The 17158-nt window shown below is 39.2% G+C and overlaps 1 protein-coding gene across 1 annotated transcript; it reads left to right on the plus strand.

The window, feature by feature from the left end:
* Positions 1-6327: 6327 nt before the first annotated feature.
* On the plus strand, positions 6328-8267 carry LOC140180059 (uncharacterized). The gene is made up of 3 exons (XM_072220450.1): positions 6328-6730; positions 6815-7491; positions 7698-8267. The coding sequence occupies exons 1-3, from the start codon at positions 6328-6330 to the stop codon at positions 8265-8267; spliced, it is 1650 nt and encodes a 549-aa protein (XP_072076551.1).
* Positions 8268-17158: the final 8891 nt, after the last annotated feature.

Genomic DNA, 17158 nt, shown 5'->3' on the forward strand with positions numbered 1-17158 from the left:
AACAAGGCACCTAACATAACCCTGCTATATAGCTCAACTCCTCCCACAAAGCAAAATTTTCATCTCTAGTATGAGCACCATAAACCAATACAAAAGCACAATTGAAATTATTCTTCAATATCATCCCTTTCGCACACAACCATCTCTCTCCCTTATAACAATTACTCAATTTAAAAATTATTTCATCCCATATTAATAACAACCCCCCCGATAGACCGTCAGACTCAACGAATTCCCACCCAGCATTATCGCACCCCCACATATTTGCCACATCAAACTTAATTATTACTTGCCTTTTAGTCTCAATTAGACCTAACATGTGAAGCTTATATTTTTTCTTTAGGTCTTTAATCATTCTCATCTTCCCATCCCCCCTCCCGGCCCAACCCACTAATGTTCCATGAACTAAAGATCATTTTAGAGGATTAGTACACACCTTTTTTTTATTATTTTTGGGTCTGCTCCGTCTTACTTTCGCCTTTTGTTTTGCCAATCTTTTTTTTTTTTAGCAATTTCTTCATTTTGAGCTTGGAGGATGGCCATGATATCATCTTCTTTGGTGTACAAAATTGCACCAGATTTCACTGCTACTTCCCATGTCCTCTTGTTTTCCAACATCTGCTCCTCCAAAGTTGTATTCTGATTGTCGCCAGTTTTCTCGTCATTTTCCTCAATGTAGTCCCCCTATTTGCATATCTCCAGCTGCATTCCCACCCTGCACTTGTGTTCTCTGACCTATCTTCCATCCAGAGCCTCCATTTACAGCCTTAGTAACTGCAGCTTACACATTGACCCAGCTACTATTTTTAGGAACACTCATAGCCTTGTTCTCCCCATCTGATCCGATTTTTCCATCAATATCCCCATCATTCCCATCATCGCTGGCATCCCCGAATCCACCGTTCTCACCTTCGGCATCTTCCTTATAATCATGACCTCTACCCACATGGACCTCAATATTATCACACCCCTTAACCCCTCTAGTCCCTCCCACCTTCCACTCAGTCGGTACCGTTTCAAGTTCCTCAACTTGCAAATTCTCTGTATCATGGCTTACAACATTCACCACCTTCCCAACCTCCACCCTAGCCTTCACCGTACCTGGGCATCACTGAATAGTTTCAACCTGGTTCACAGCATCATGGCTTCTACGGTTCCATTCTCGGCCAGCTCCAACATCGCCGTATCCACCATTCACAGCCTGCTCACCTATTGCCCCATCCTTCATCGTGCCTGTACATAGTTGTGGAGGTTTTGCTCTCTTTGCGTAGCCATGGCGGCCTCGGATCCCCTCACGGCATGCTTCAGTTCGCCATGCGCTCCTTCCCTGGGTCAGGGCAGCGTCTCCACCTGCAAGAAGCATGCGTGTATCTACTTCATCCTGGGCTGCTCGTATCTCCATCAGGTTGCTGCTTCTCACCCGACCCGGATCCAGCTGGTCCGGCCAATCCAGCGAGCATGCCACAGTAGTCTTCCAGCCTTGGACCGCTGACCTATTTAAGCCCAAAGGCATTCCATAGCCCAAGTTGTATTTAAAAGAAGTTTTGGCCCACTTTTTTTTCTTCCGATGTTAATTTTCTTTTCCTTGCTGACTTTCCCTTGCGGCTCACAGTGTACATTGTCAAAATCCAAGGTTACAATTTTATCAGAATCTTTATTATTTCTCATAATGGCACCCCCCACAGAATCAGCTCTCTCTTTATTTTGAACATTATTTGCGTTAGACGTTACCAAATATAGACGATTCTGATTTAAATATCTATTAAGCCACTCATTCAAAATACTTTTTGTAATTACTAATCTGTCCTTGGCTTCTTCATCCTCCCACGTCACCGACATCACCACTTCTTCCGCTGGATCTACGTGTTCCGGTAGGTATACTTGCCTCATCGACTTGGCAGCCATATCCGCACGATTGCCTGCAGTACTTTTTCTTTGTAGTTCACTACTGGTGTCTCCGTCCACACTATTATCCAACTGACAGTCTATTTCATATGCCTCTCAACCCACTTCTTTAACCAAGACATCAAAGCTATTGATTCCTATTGTAATGTGTATCCATTCGTTGATTAGGTCCATAACACAGGTATCTATTTGTACTCGTCCAACATTGAAACTATTGCACGATTCCATAATTGCATCGCAGCCAACTACTTCACCCCACTGACCCCCTATGGTATTAAAAGTTTCTGCTGACTAAGTATGCAATGGAGCTCCAAAACCTTTTAGCCACATTCTTCTAGTTTTGCTCTACTCTGAATTTTCCCATCTCCAGACATTGTGGACAAACTGTAACAGGCTATTCATTTTGAAAGTGTATGTCTCCTCAGCACTCAACATACTGTCAAAACTCAAAAGTCAGTAACGCTTTATAAGCGCCCAGTTCTCGTACTTGGGTGACTTGAGGCAAATATTTTGCGATCTGATACTTCAACGAGTCAAAGTTGATAGCAGCTATTGTCCCTCCCACAATACTTCTCTGTAGCTAATCCAAATTTTCTTTAGCCACTACTACTTCCACTTTTTTTGTCCATCCATTTTCATGAGGATCTCTGATTGCTGTCTTCTTTTTCAACTGTGTTGTATTCTTCCGGGCCTCTATCTGAACCTCCTCACGTTGCAGCCAACAAGTAGAAATGTTCTGATCATCTTCTTTCATCTCGGCTCTCTTCATATCATTCGCACCCGGCACTCGCCTGTATTTCGCTTCCCCCACGAACACAACCTTACCTCTCAATCTCATTCGATTCATTTCCCTTACCGCCTTCAAATCGCCTCCCTTCGTGGTATATCGTATGAACACAAAAAATATATATGTCACCACTTTTTTGTTTTTATGACAGATATATATCATTTATGCGCCCCGTCCAGTTGAATAACTAAAACAACTCCCCCTTCAATATATCTTCAGAAAGATTATCCACAAAGATAAAGAAAGACTCATTCTCTAATCTTCGATACTCTTCTCGGTTCCAAACTCATGGATCTCTGTCTTGATTCCTATGTCTACCCCCCTTTGTGTTTCCCATCCACACTCTCTCACCCACTCTCTCTCTCACTTTCATATCTTCAAACAAAATCCCCAATAGTTTTATAAATATATCTGTAATTTATTCTTCAGTTGGATAGAATTTGATTATAACTTCTTTCTCATTCACCAATTCTCTAATTTTATAAAACCGTATAGCAATATGCTTTAATCTCCCATGGAATACTGAATTTTTGCAAAGCGCAATAGTTAACTTATTATCACAAAATATTGTTGTTGGAGTACTTTGTTTCTCTTTCAATTCCTTAAGAATTCTTCTTAGCCAAACTGCTTGCGTTGCATAATTTGTTGCTGCTATATATTCTGCTTCTATTGTAGAGAGTGCTACTACTGGTTATTTCTTTGAAGACCATAAAATTGCACTAGAATTGAGGTAAAATAAAAATCACGAAGCACTTTTTCTTGTTTCAATAGCTCCAACCCAATCACTATCAGTGTAACCGACAAAATTCACTTCATTAGTATTTTCATAATAAATATCATCATTTAAAATATATTTGATATATCAAAGAATCTGTTTTACTGCCTGCAAATGGTTGGTACAAGGCTCCTCCATAAATATGCTAAGCAAACTAACTCCAAATACAATATTTGGTCTGATTGCAGTTAAATACCTCAGACTTCCAATCAAGTTTTTGTAATATGTGGGATTTACTAATCTTCCTTTATCTTCTCTCAGCAACTTGAACTTCTCTTCGACTGGAGAAGGAACTGGTTTTGAATGCTCCATCTAAAATTTCTTCAAAATATCATTTGCATATTTTTTTTTGTGAAATGATGATTCCATCATCTTTCTGAATGACTTCAATACCAAGAAAGTAAGACATCAAATCCATATCCGTTGTTTCAAAGTGCTTTATCATAGCCTCCCTAAATTATGCAATTATCTTCAAATTGTTTCTAATAAAAATTAAATCGTTAACATAAAGTCACACAATCAAGATTTCTCTAGATTCAATAAACTTGACGTAAAGAGTATCATCAAATGGACATCTTCTGAAATCATTCTGAGTGAAATAAAAATTAATATTCTTGTACCATGCTCTTGGTGTTTGTTTCAATTCGTACAAGGCTTTCTTCAACAAGTAAATTTTATCTTCTTTTCAAAAAATTTCATATCCTACAGGTTGCTCAATATACACTTCTTCTAAAGTACTATTTAGAAATGCTGACTTAACATCTATCTGATGTATCTTCCATTTATTTTGGGCTGAGAGTAAATAATCGTATGAATGATTCTAATCTAGTAACAGGAGCAAATAATTTAAAGTAGTCAATACCTGGTTTTTGTTTGTATCCCTTAACAATTAATCTTGCTTTGAAACGATGAACTTCACCATTGGGTTTGTACTTAGTTTTGTAAACCAACTTTACTCCAATCGACTTTTTATCTACTGGTAAATCTGTTAGCTCCCATATGTCATTCTTTTTAATGGCATGAATCTCCTCATCCATTGCTTTCTTTCAATTGTTGTCTCTAGAGGCTTCTTTAAATTTCAACGGTTCACAATCTGAAAATAGTACAAAATTTATGATTACTTCATCGGGCAGATCGTTATCATTGTCAACTTCATAATATGCTAATCTAGCAGGTAGTCTTTACTCTCTTTGAAGTCTTCTAGCCGATTCTAGTTGTTTAGTTGTGTCGGGTTGTTTTTCTTCAACTTCGTCACTCATATTTAGAATTATAATCCGCTGCTTTTTTGTCTTTGTGTTCTAGTCCCATATGCCTTTTCTTGTCAAATATCACATTTTTACTGATAATCACCTTCTTTGATTCTAGATTATACTGCTTGTATGCTTTTGAGTCATGCTATAACCGATAATGATACACTTCTCGCCTTTATCATCTAACTTTTTTTCTTAATTGATCTAGAAGAAGCATATAAGAAATACACCCAAAGACTCTTAAATAATGAATGGAAGGCCTCTTTTCACTCCAAAATTCTTCAAGAGTTTTATCACAAACACTTTTCGTTAGACACTTGTTTAAAATATGAACTGCTGTTGCGACTGCTTCTGCCCAAAACTCGCATTTGTTTTGACCGAGCATGCATCTGACCATATCCATGATGGTTCTGTTCTTTCTTTCAATAACTCCATTTTGTTGAGGAGTATATCTAATTTTTAGTTGGTGTATGTTGAATTTCGTGTTACTTAAAATATTTTGAACATGCAAGATATTTTGTTCCTCTGTCTCTACTTTGAAAATTAAAACCATGACCTCGTCCTTCTTGTATGTGGCTTGATTCTGCAACATTGTTTAAATTCACCCAGATTTTCAAGGTTTTTTTGGTGAGTTTTTCTGATTTCTCCAATATTCTACTAATGTGGCTTTCCATGGTTCCTTGCAACTCTGCAATCGTCATGGTATCCATATCGTGAGAGTCTAGTATTGTAGTCACCACATGATCATACTTCATTGGCATGGTACAAAGAATTTTTTTTCACATTTTGCTATCAGGCATATCTTCTCCATAGACTGTCAGCTTATTGACAAGATCTGTAACACGAAAAAAATATTGCTCAACAGTTTTTGAACTAGACATCTCGTACCTTTCATATTCTCTTCTCAAAGACTGTAGCTTTGCTTTCTGAGTTTTATATACGCCTTTGTATGATAGTTTTAACATGTTTCATGCCTCTTTTGCACTTTTGGCATTTGCTATTTTGCCAAATACCGCATAAGCGCCAATTGATCTCTCCTCTGTTGGGTAATATCTGCTCCTTGATAACCCAGTTCAATAAAATTCTACAGGTTTTAGGCCTTCAAATGGGTAGATGATATGGTCACCATTAATACAAATCATCATAACTCGCCTTTACCGTTATTATTCGGCCCTTATGAATTATAACTTGGCAAAATTAATGACATTATAACTGACGTCTCAAACGGCATGAATAAAGTCGGTTACAAAACCAATTATCAAGAACGGTCAAATAATCATCTAGAATATAACGGACGATTAAATATCTATAAAAGCAAGGTAAAGTATCTTTTCTCAGACACTCTGAATTAACACCATAACTGACTTAAGCATTGGAGTGCCTTTGCAGGTACACTCCACCCCCTTTTTGTATTACTCACACCCTCACATCTACAAGGAGAAAGGAGAATTCGGACTCTGAGGAGTGGATGTCCAATCTTGCAGCGTATAGCTCGGCTGACCTTGAGGAGTTGAAGCCGACCTATTTCCCAGGCAAGATCAATTGGCGCCCACCGTGGGGCCGAGGAAATCATATTTTTTCTTTTGGTCTCATCATTTCCATCTACATCCATGGCTGACGTACCGCCTCCATCACTGTCCGAACTCATGCAAATGGTAGCTGAGCTACAACAAGCTAATCAGCGGATGGCTAACGAGAACCAAATAATGGCTGCTCAAATTGCCGAACTAAATCATGCTCGGATTGAACACAATGATGCTCATCGCCAACAGGCGGAGGACGAGGAACATCAATCCCAACCGACCCATGTTTCAGAAACCGCTCAACATGAAGAGCAGCAGCACGAAGACGAGAAAGAAGAATCCGAGGACCTTGTAGGCCCTTTCACAGAAGAAGTAATGAATTTCGAACTGCCGAAGAGGTTCACTTTGCCGTTGACCCTCACGCCCTACGATGGACTCGGAGACCCAAGGAAGTTCATAAAGAAATTCCGATCAATAATGATCGTCAATGGTGCATCAGATACAGTTTTATGTCGTTGTTTTCCGAATTATTTAGACGGTCCTGCACTTGATTGGTTGTGTGCCTTGCCTGCAGGTTCCATTTCGCGCTTTTATCAGCTGGTGAAGTTATTCGAAGAACATTTCGCCGGATCTGCAATATACTTGCACGATTCCGATTACCTGAACACCATCAAGCAAGGAACGAATGAAAGCCTAAAGGACTATATGACTCGCTTTACCAAGGTCGCAATCAACATACCAGATCTCCATCCCGAAGTCCATCTACACGCAATTAAAAGCGGCCTCCGACCTGGGAAATTCCAGGAAACAATCGCAGTAGCAAAACCAAAGACCCTAGCAGAATTTCGAGAGAAAGCAAAGGGACAAATTGACATCGAGGAGCTCCGACAAGCTCGGAAATCTGACAAGTCACACTTCCGCGAAGAAGATAAGAGTTCAACCATTAAGAAAAATTTTAAACTAACACCCAGATTTGATTCTTATACGCAGTTCAACACCAAGAGGGAGGACATAATCAAGGAGATCTTGAACTCCAAACTAATTAAGCCACCAAGAAAGGCCGGCACATACCAGGATGCAAAGCAAGTGGACAAATCAAAGTACTGCGCTTTCCACCAAAAACACGGCCACAACACTGATGATTGTGTGGTCACATCCAAAAGCGCAGCCACAGTTCAACAACAAACGACCTCTCTGAACAAAACCGAGGAAAAGAGAAGGCAGCTTCAAACCAATATGAAAGGCCACGAGGTATAATCAATTGTATTTCAGGAGGATACGCAAGTGGGGGATACTCAAACTCGGCAAGAAAAAGGTCCTTCCGAGCAATATGCTCGGTAGAAGGACCAAAGCAAGATGTAGCAATCAATAAACCACAACCAGAGGTCACTTTCACACAGGCCGACCTTAACTCTAACATACAAAATTTGGATGACCCTGTGGTAATCACACTCCAGCTGGGAGACCTATTAGTGAAAAAAGTCCTCTTGGATCCTGGGAGCAGTGCCGACGTTCTGTTTTACTCCACATTTCAAAAGATGAAGCTCAGCGACAACGTGCTACAGACCGCAGGAGGCGACTTGGTCGGCTTCTCAGGAGAACGAGTTCCAATACTCGGATCAGTGTGGTTACAGACCACACTGGGTGAGCAACCCTTTTCAAAAACTAATGATATTCAATATTTAGTAGTGGATTGTTTCAGCCCATATAACCTTATTCTTGGCCGACCTTTTTTGAATAAATTCGGCGCCATTGTATCTACAGTTCATCTCTGTGTGAAGTTCCCAGTGCAGGGCGATCAGGTCGCAACAATCCATGGAGACCATAAGGAGGCGCGACACTGTTACAACATCAGTTTAAAATTCCAAAACCGTGCAACACAACAAGTCAACAATGTCGACCTCAACCAGAAGGAAGGCATACTGGCCGACCTCGACCCAAGAGCTGATTTCCTCGAGCGTCGAAACCATCGGACGACTTACAAAAAGTATATTTCAACAATGACCCTAACAAATTTACATATGTAGGTACATCAATCAACACGGCTGAGTTACAGGCCATAACATCCTTCCTACAAGAAAACGCCGAGCTTTTTGCCTGGAAACCTGCTGACATGCCCGGCATTGACCCACAAGTCATCAGTCATAAACTAGCAATAAACTCCTCAGTCCGACCAATCCAACAGAGGAAACAAAAACTCGGCGAAGAAAAAAGGAAAGCATCACTGGAGGAAACACAAAAGCTCATCAACGCCGAATTTATCAAAGAAATCAGATTCACTACCTGGCTAGCCAATGTGGTAATGGTAAGGAAACAAAACGGTAAGTGGCGCATGTGCGTCGATTTCACTGATTTAAACAAAGCATGTCCAAAGGATTCTTACCCTCTACCGTCCATAGACTCTTTAGTAGACAACGCATCGGGCTACGCTACTTTAAGTTTTATGGACACGTATTCGGGGTATAATCAAATACTCATGCACCCCTCCGACCAAGATAAAACGGCTTTCATCACTGATTTCGGCAATTATTGTTATAAAGTTATGCCATTTGGATTGAAGAACGCAGGTGCAACTTACCAACGTCTTATGGATAAAGTGTTCGCCAAACAAATCGGCAGGAATATCGAAGTTTATGTCGACGACATGGTCGCCAAGACAAAAATCGGAGATAACCACATCTCAGACCTAACAGAAATATTCGGCCAAATCCGCAGATACAACATGCGCCTCAACCCCGAGAAATGTGCCTTCGCCGTCCAAGGGGGTAAGTTCTTAGGCTTCATGCTGACGAGCAGGGGAATAGAGGCAAACCCAGACAAATGCCGAGCAGTGCTAGACATGGCCAGCCCCAAAACAGTAAAAGAAGTTCAGCGCCTCACAGGACGCCTTGCCGCATTTTCCAGATTTGTTCCCTGTTTAGCTTCAACTTCTGTTCCTTTTTTCCAAACAATAAAAAAGAAAAGTAAATTCGAGTGGAACGACGATTGTGAGAGGGCCTTTTCAAAATTAAAAACAACACTCTCACAACCGCCGATTCTACAAAAACCCCTACAAGGGGAGGATTTATTTCTATATTTATCGGTAACTGATTGGGCAATAAGCTCAGCCCTTGTTACAGAAAGAAGCAAAGTTCAGCATCCAGTGTACTTTGTTAGCAAAACTCTACAGCATGCCGAACTTAATTATCCAAGGATTGAAAAGCTCGCGTTGGCACTCATATTCTCGGCGCGACGTCTCCGACCTTATTTCCAGAGCCACATTATCCATGTCAGAACAGATCACCCACTAAGACAAGTGCTGTACAAACCAGAAGTTGCAGGACGACTAATTAAATGGGCAGTCGAACTGTCTGAATTCGACATCAGATACCAATCCAGAGGACCAATCAAGTCACAATTCCTGGCAGATTTCATTGCCGAACTTACCATACCATCCGAAGAAGATCATGCAAAACAATGGATTTTATTTGTCGACGGCTCATCAAATCAAGAAGGTTGTGGTGCAGGAATTCGTCTTGAAGCCGACGACGGATTCATATTGGAACACTCAATACACTTAGCCTTCAAAGCAAGCAACAACCAATCCGAGTATGAAGCACTACTCGCCGGACTCAGACTTTGCTCAGATCTTCAAATATCGACGATCAAGGTATATTGTGACTCTTTGTTAGTCGTACAGCAGGTAAATGACCTCTTCCAGGTAAAGGACCCTCTACTTTCTAAATACCTACTACTAGTAAAGAAACTTTCAAAGAAATTTATCAAATTTGAAATAGAACATATTCCTCGAGAACAAAACCAGAGAGCAGATCTCTTATCTAAGCTCGGCAGTACTCAGTCTACGCTAACCACACTACACCAGTTCACAATAACATCACCCACTGTTACTCTGATAAACGTATTAAGTGTTTCACAGGAAACAGATTGGAGGACGGACTTTATACACTATTTAGAAACAGGTGTTATGCCAGAAGGGGTCGAAAACAGTAAAAAATTTCGGCGGCAAGCATCCTTCTTCACAATCCTAAATGGAGAACTGTATCGACGAGGTTATACCCGGCCACTATTCAAATGTCTCAACAAGTCCGAAGCAGAAACAGCTTTAGCCGAGGCACACGAGGGAATCTGCGGGACACACACAGGAGCTCGGAGCCTAGCATCAAAGGTCCTCCGGGCTGGGTTTTTCTGGCCGACTTTAACACACGACAGCAAACAGAAAATAAGGACATGCAACAATTGCCAAAGACATGCACCCCTGATACACATACCTGCCGAACAGTTACATCACGCAGACATCAGTTGGCCATTCAACCAATGGGGTCTAGATATACTCCGGCCGTTCCCTACGGCACCGGGCCAGGTAAAATATCTTATTGTCGGAATTGATTATTTCTCCAAATGGGTGGAGGCCCAACCTTTAGCAAGAATAACATCACAACAAACAATCACATTTGTTTGGAAGCACATTATTTGCCGTTTCGGCATACCTCAGCATATTACAACTGACAATGGTCGCCAGTTTGCCGATCAAAAATTTCAAGCTTTTTTGCAGAATCTAAAAATAAAACAACACTTCGCCTCTGTGGAACATCCCCAAACGAACGGCCAAGCTGAAGCAGCAAATAAAGTCATCTTACATGCACTAAAGAAGAAACTAGACGAGGCCAAAGGACTCTGGGCCGAATTAATACCTGAAGTACTTTGGGGATACAACACCACCCCACAAACATCAACAAAAGAGACACCATTCAGATTGGTATATGGCTCAGAGGCCATGATACCCCTGGAGATCTCCCAGAACTCTATCCGAACTTACATCAACAATCAGGACGAGACTCGGAAATCCGAGCTCGACGTGATCGAAGAAATAAGAGACATAGCCACATTGAGGCAACGCGTAGCGCAGCAAGCCATAGCTCGACAATACAACAAAGCGGTGAGAAACAAAAACTTCGTCACAGAAGATCTAGTTCTCCGCAAAACCGAAACTGCTCGGAAACCACCAACACATGGAAAGCTCGCAGCCAATTGGGATGGTCCATACCGAGTATCCCAAGCACTCGGCCAAGGAGCATACAAATTAGAAACACTAGATGGTAACCTCTTACCTAGTACATGGAATGTATCCTCTTTAAAGAAATTTTATAGTTAAAAAGACAGGGACAGGCTTGTACTCTTTTTCCTACTGCCAAGATTTTATCCCAAAGGGTTTTGCTTGAAGAGGTTTTAACGAGGCTAGCCTACCTACACCTTTGTATGAAACAATTCCGAATATACAAGGGACGAACATATGTCCTATCCTTTCTATCAAATCGATCTTATCAAACTATCAATCCAGCTCGGACAAATGCCAATACTCGTCCAAGCTCCAAACGGCAATTATCAAATTAAACGCCAATAAACTCGGAGATATATCCGAACAAATGCAAACAGCTTTTTACAAAAAGCACCAAATTTTCAAACAAGTCAATTTTAAAAGGCTCAAAAATAGGAGCCATACTATTATCCGCTTACAAAAAACAGTCAGATTAAATGAACAAAAAACAAATTCACAAAGGTCTTTTCATAACAACCTAAACATTATCGGCCCCATCTTCCGCATCCCCATCATCCTCAATCAACTGACCATCTCGAACTATCTTCCCAGGGTCCATGCCAGAAAGATCGGCATCCGGAACCAAAAACTTCACTTGCAACCTTGCCCTTTCAAAACCTTCAACAAACGAGTCCAAAATCTCATCCACCTTTTTCTCCTCCATATCCTTAAGCTGAGCAGTCACCTCAATCAACCGACTTTGCACGTTCACCAGATCGCTTTCCTTCTTCTTCAAATCCTCAACATCCTTAGCATAACTTTCCTTAGTCTCCTTCAGCAACTTCTCGGTCTCAGTCAAACGAGCTTGAAGCTCAGCAGCAAGACTCTTACACTTAACCAACTCTTCCTTCAAAACAGATACCTCACCTTTCTCAGCAGCCACTCCCTTATGTTTCAATTCCTGACTTCGACCCAGACTTGCAAGGCGCAACCCAACAACCTGGAGGGCAAAACAAACTCATAAGAAAACAAAAGGAAAAATAAGGAAAACATCAGTAACTTGTTACCTGCATATATTGCCCAACAGCCACATCCCCGACCTCCTTGGCAAGAGTTACATCGGCCGACGATTGGCAATACTCATCCACAAGAGCCATGTAAGGATATTCCTTTCCCCACACCGAAAACGCCTCACTTTCCTCAGAAATCTCGTGCAGCCTTTTTTGATTCCCCATAAAAGCCTGTAACTCTTCAAGAGGAACCCCAAACTCTTTCTCATCAGAATCATCTGATAATTCCACAAGCTCGGACTTCTTCCTTTTCTTCGCGATAACTTTCCTCCGCCCTTGTCGAGGCTGCGAAACCTCGCCAGTACCAACAACCTTCTCAGCATTAGATGACGACACCTCTTTCTCCAAATTTTTATTCTTAAACCGCGTCCTTAGCGATGCAGCAGAAACGCCAGGATACTTCCCACCTGGAGAAAACATATCGTGTTAAAATTTTTCAATAAGAAACACAAACACTAACATAAACCCTAGAAACTCACCTAGATACTCTACAACAGCAACCTTATCCTCTTCCCACTTCAGCAACTTATACATCGATATCAAATTTTTTCGATCAACATTCTCCACCAAAAATTCTATCAGACACTCATTCCTCAGCGATATAACCTCCGGACCGAGTATATTTTGCGGCTCCGAGCACCAAAAGAGGGGAAATTTCTCAGCAAGGTTTTCATCAATAAAAAACGGAAAATCCTCTTCTGAACTCTTAACTTTAAAATACATCTCCTTGAAGTCTTTAAAAGAAGATTTGTACAGTTTAAAAATCCCAAATCCCGGAGTGCTATTGAAATTTACCCAACCTCCTTTCCAAACACCTTTAGCTTGAAATAAGGAAAAGAACAAATCCACAGACGGCACTTCCTCCAGAAACTCCATCAAAACCTCAAAAGATCGAAGGAAAGCCCATCCATTTGGATGAAGCTGTGAGGGAGCACAGTTGAGTTGCTTCAGAACTTGACACTCAAACTCCGTAAAAAGAAGCCTAACCCGCAACTCTTCAAGCACACAGCTATGCATGTAAAAGAACTCAAACCCCCACTCTCGGTGATAAACCCTATCATCCACACTACATGGTAACAACTCCACCTTGACTCCGGAACCTACCCTCACTATTTTATTCACATCCACCTCCCTCACCGCCGCTTCATCAGAAAAAAGTGAAACCCGTGATTTAACATCTTCCCCTACCCAATCATACGACCAATCCACCCTATCCTTCTTCTCTTTCCCAAACCCCATTAGATCGAAAAGCAGTAGAAGAAGAAATGAAAAAAGGAAAAACACAGGAGAAAGCACAGAAATGGATCAGAAATAGAAAAAGAGACTCATACCTCTCTTACTCATTCTTCAAAAGAAAGCAAGCATATAACAAACAGCCAACAAAACACCCAGGAAAATCTGAAGAGATTCGAAGAATTAAAGGAACAAAACGTTCCAAATAATCACCCCCCCACTCCCAAAGCCACATCAAACAGTGAGCCAAACATTGGGAAACCGCAAAAATTAAATGCAACCATTATTCCTTCTCTTTCATCAGGAAATAACGGACACGACTCCCCACGTACCCACATTTCAAACCACTAAAACCATCTTTTAATGAAGTAAGTTGATCTGGGGGCTCATCCACTAACCCACACAAACCGAGTTATAACTCATCAAAAAAGTAAAGCTCAACCTGCTTCATTAAAATCCTCTTCAGGCTAAGCTTGGGGGCTGTGATATGGTCACCATTAATACAAATCATCATAACTCGCCTTTACCGTTATTATTCGGCCCTTATGAATTATAACTCGGCAAAATTAATGACATTATAACTGACGTCTCAAACGGCATGAATAAAGTCGGTTACAAAACCAATTATCAAGAACGGTCAAATAATCATCTAGAATATAACAGACGATTAAATATCTATAAAAGCAAGGTAAAGTATCTTTTCTCAGACACTCTAAATTAACACCATAACTGACTTAAGCATTGGAGTGCCTTTGCAGGTACACTCCACCCCTTTTTGTATTACTCACACCCTCACATCTACAAGGAGAAAGGAGAATTCGGACTCTGAGGAGTGGACGTCCAATCTTGCAGCGTATAGCTCGGCTGACCTTGAGGAGTTGAAGCCGACCTATTTCCCAGGCAAGATCAGTAGACATTAAAGTCTCCCAATAACTATAATCGAATTTTTCATCTAATTTGGGACCGGATCATACAACATTGAAAGTGTTTGTCATATTGACTCTATGAATAAACAACTATGTGAGAATTCTTCCATACTTCACAAACTCTCAAACACTTGGCACTAGATTAAACTAGTTCTGATACCAAATTTAAGTATAATACCCACAATTAATGGCTCCAAAATCACTAACTCACATATAAATGACACTGCTATATCTTTCATCACTAAAACTCATTAACAATCATAAAAATATAAGAGAAAATTTTTTAAACAAACAATAAGCATTTTGATTCATGACAAAATTATTAAAGTACATGGGTTTTAAGCCTTTATACAGACAAAATATGATAACATACTTAATTACTAAAAAAGGTTATTATTGGCTATTAACAACTAAGTATGAGTTGTAATAAAAATGATAAATTTTGTAAAAAGTTTAAGCCACTGTTATTGACTACTTTTAGCATGTAATCAAATTTTTCAACTCATATTTACCTTTATATTCTAAATACTTCGAGCATGTTGTAAGTAATTTGTAGCATTTTTGAAATTTTTCGAATTTTTTAGAAAATATCATATGAGCTGTAAAATTTTAAATCTTTTAACAACTTGGCAATATATGAAATCTTCTAGTTTCTTGTACTTTTATCCAATTTAATCGGTTTAATTACTCTGTTGGTCCCTATAGTTTCACAAAGTTTTTAATTAGGTCTCTGTACTTTTTTTTCTTTTAATTAAATTCTTGCACCAAAATTTTTTTTAATTGGGTCTCTACACTTTTTTTTATTTGGATCCCTGTACCAATTTTTTTTATTTTTAGTTTGGCCCCTATAAAATTAAGCCAATTACTATCAAAAGGGACCTAATTGAAAAAAAAAATTTGGTGCAGAGACTCAATTAAAAGAAAAAAAAGTATAAAGACCTAATTGAAAATTTCGCGAAACTGTAGGAACCCACATAATAATTAAACCAATTTAATAATTTGTTTATCTCATAATTATTCATGATGATTCTAATATAAAGATAGATATAAGTTAATTTATTTTATCCGATATTTATATAAATTAGAGGGTAAATTGAACCACTCTAGTTATCTTCAAAGTTCAAACTCTTCTCATGCATGACACCGAGCCATCAATTAACTAATCAATAATTCTACTTGCAATGTACGTTATGACCAAGTTGATTTGAGCTCGCATCATCAACTTTTCATCTTCTTGCTAACCATGATGACGTTTCTTAATTTGAATATCTCTTTCGTTTGCCTTTCCGAGTGATGATTCCAAACCCCATTAAAGCTTGGTGCTTGACTTTCAAAATCCACTTTTACGTTTCTTTTTTTCCCCTAAAAGACATGATAAGAAGGAAACGATAGCTGTTGCATATTCTTTTACATTGTTAGATGATCCTATCATTATATTATAATTTAGTTGTAATTTGTAAATGAGGAACAGTTCGGAGAAATGACTATTTAAAACAACAATGGCTTACTTGGTAAATCACCATAAAAATAATTCGAAATGCTGAAAGAAAGTATGTTTTTAATTCCATAATATTATACCTGAAAAATACATTTATATCGACTTGTCGGTTAATCTTTTACAAGTACTCACAGGTGTTCTTGTTATTCAAGTATCCTCATCCACTAAAAAAAGCAAGTTCGACCTCGATTAGGACGTGTTATACAATAAAAAAAAAAATTCATCCAAACAAGAACATTTGAATTTAGGAGACATTTTGTAAAATAATATCCATTTTATTTTCTAATTTTGTTTAAAAAGTGTCAAGATGAAGCTTAAGCGCTAAGAATATAATGACGACAAACAATTGAAAATATGATATATGGTCTAATTGACTGGTGGACTCGTGGCACATGTTCTAAGAATACTATATTTACTAGATAGAATAGAAAAGTAATCTGCGTTTTAAAATATAAATGACATTACTTAATGAATTGGTGGCCATGAAGAATTGATCATGCCCTGCTTTTGTGATGAGAAGGAAGCAAGTGTTGAGAAAAGCAGATAACAATACATCAACAACTGCTAAAACTAGTCAGTTATATACTCAGAATTAAAGCAAATAACATCTAGTTATTAGTTATTATTCATTATGTACAATAAAAATGAGTTGTTGTTAGGGGTTTGCATGGTCCGGCCCGGTTCAAAGATTTGGTCCGGCTCCGAATATTTTAAAGGCTAATTTGGTGTAATTTCATCGGGTTTAGGGTCGGGTAAGGGTCTCAAAAATAGACCCTGTCATTATTTCGGGTCGGGTCTGGGCCATGGCTCGGGTCACCCGAATTCGGTCCGGTGGCCCGGTCACCATATACAATTAATATTTTGTGTTATTAGTAATAGATGATGGCTATTCTTATGTGGAATTTAAGTATTGTAAACCTTAATATTTTGTGTTATTAGTCATTATAAGACTATAAGTTAGTGTTTTATGTTTAAAATATATAAAATTAACTAGACTAATGCATAATATTGTGTTATTTGTATTGATTTAAATATTTGGTGTTATTAGAGAATATTAGTATTGATTGTGGTTATGTTTTAATTTTAGAGAAGTGTTGGTTCTTGTTATATTTTTCTAAGTGAATTTTACCATGTCAAATAATGGTTGGAGTCTTGA

Source organism: Arachis hypogaea, chromosome 16, assembly GCF_003086295.3.
Source record: "Arachis hypogaea cultivar Tifrunner chromosome 16, arahy.Tifrunner.gnm2.J5K5, whole genome shotgun sequence".
Classification (NCBI taxonomy): Eukaryota; Viridiplantae; Streptophyta; class Magnoliopsida; order Fabales; family Fabaceae; genus Arachis; species Arachis hypogaea.

Bases quoted from the DNA above. Each gene is read 5' to 3' on its own strand.
- LOC140180059 (XM_072220450.1), top strand. From the start codon at position 6,328: ATGGCTGACGTACCGCCTCCATCACTGTCCGAACTCATGCAAATGGTA. The intron at 6,731-6,814 runs GTGCATCAGATA...CCTTGCCTGCAG, and splicing joins ATCAATAATGATCGTCAATG to GTTCCATTTCGCGCTTTTAT. The intron at 7,492-7,697 runs GTATAATCAATT...ATCACACTCCAG, and splicing joins CCAATATGAAAGGCCACGAG to CTGGGAGACCTATTAGTGAA.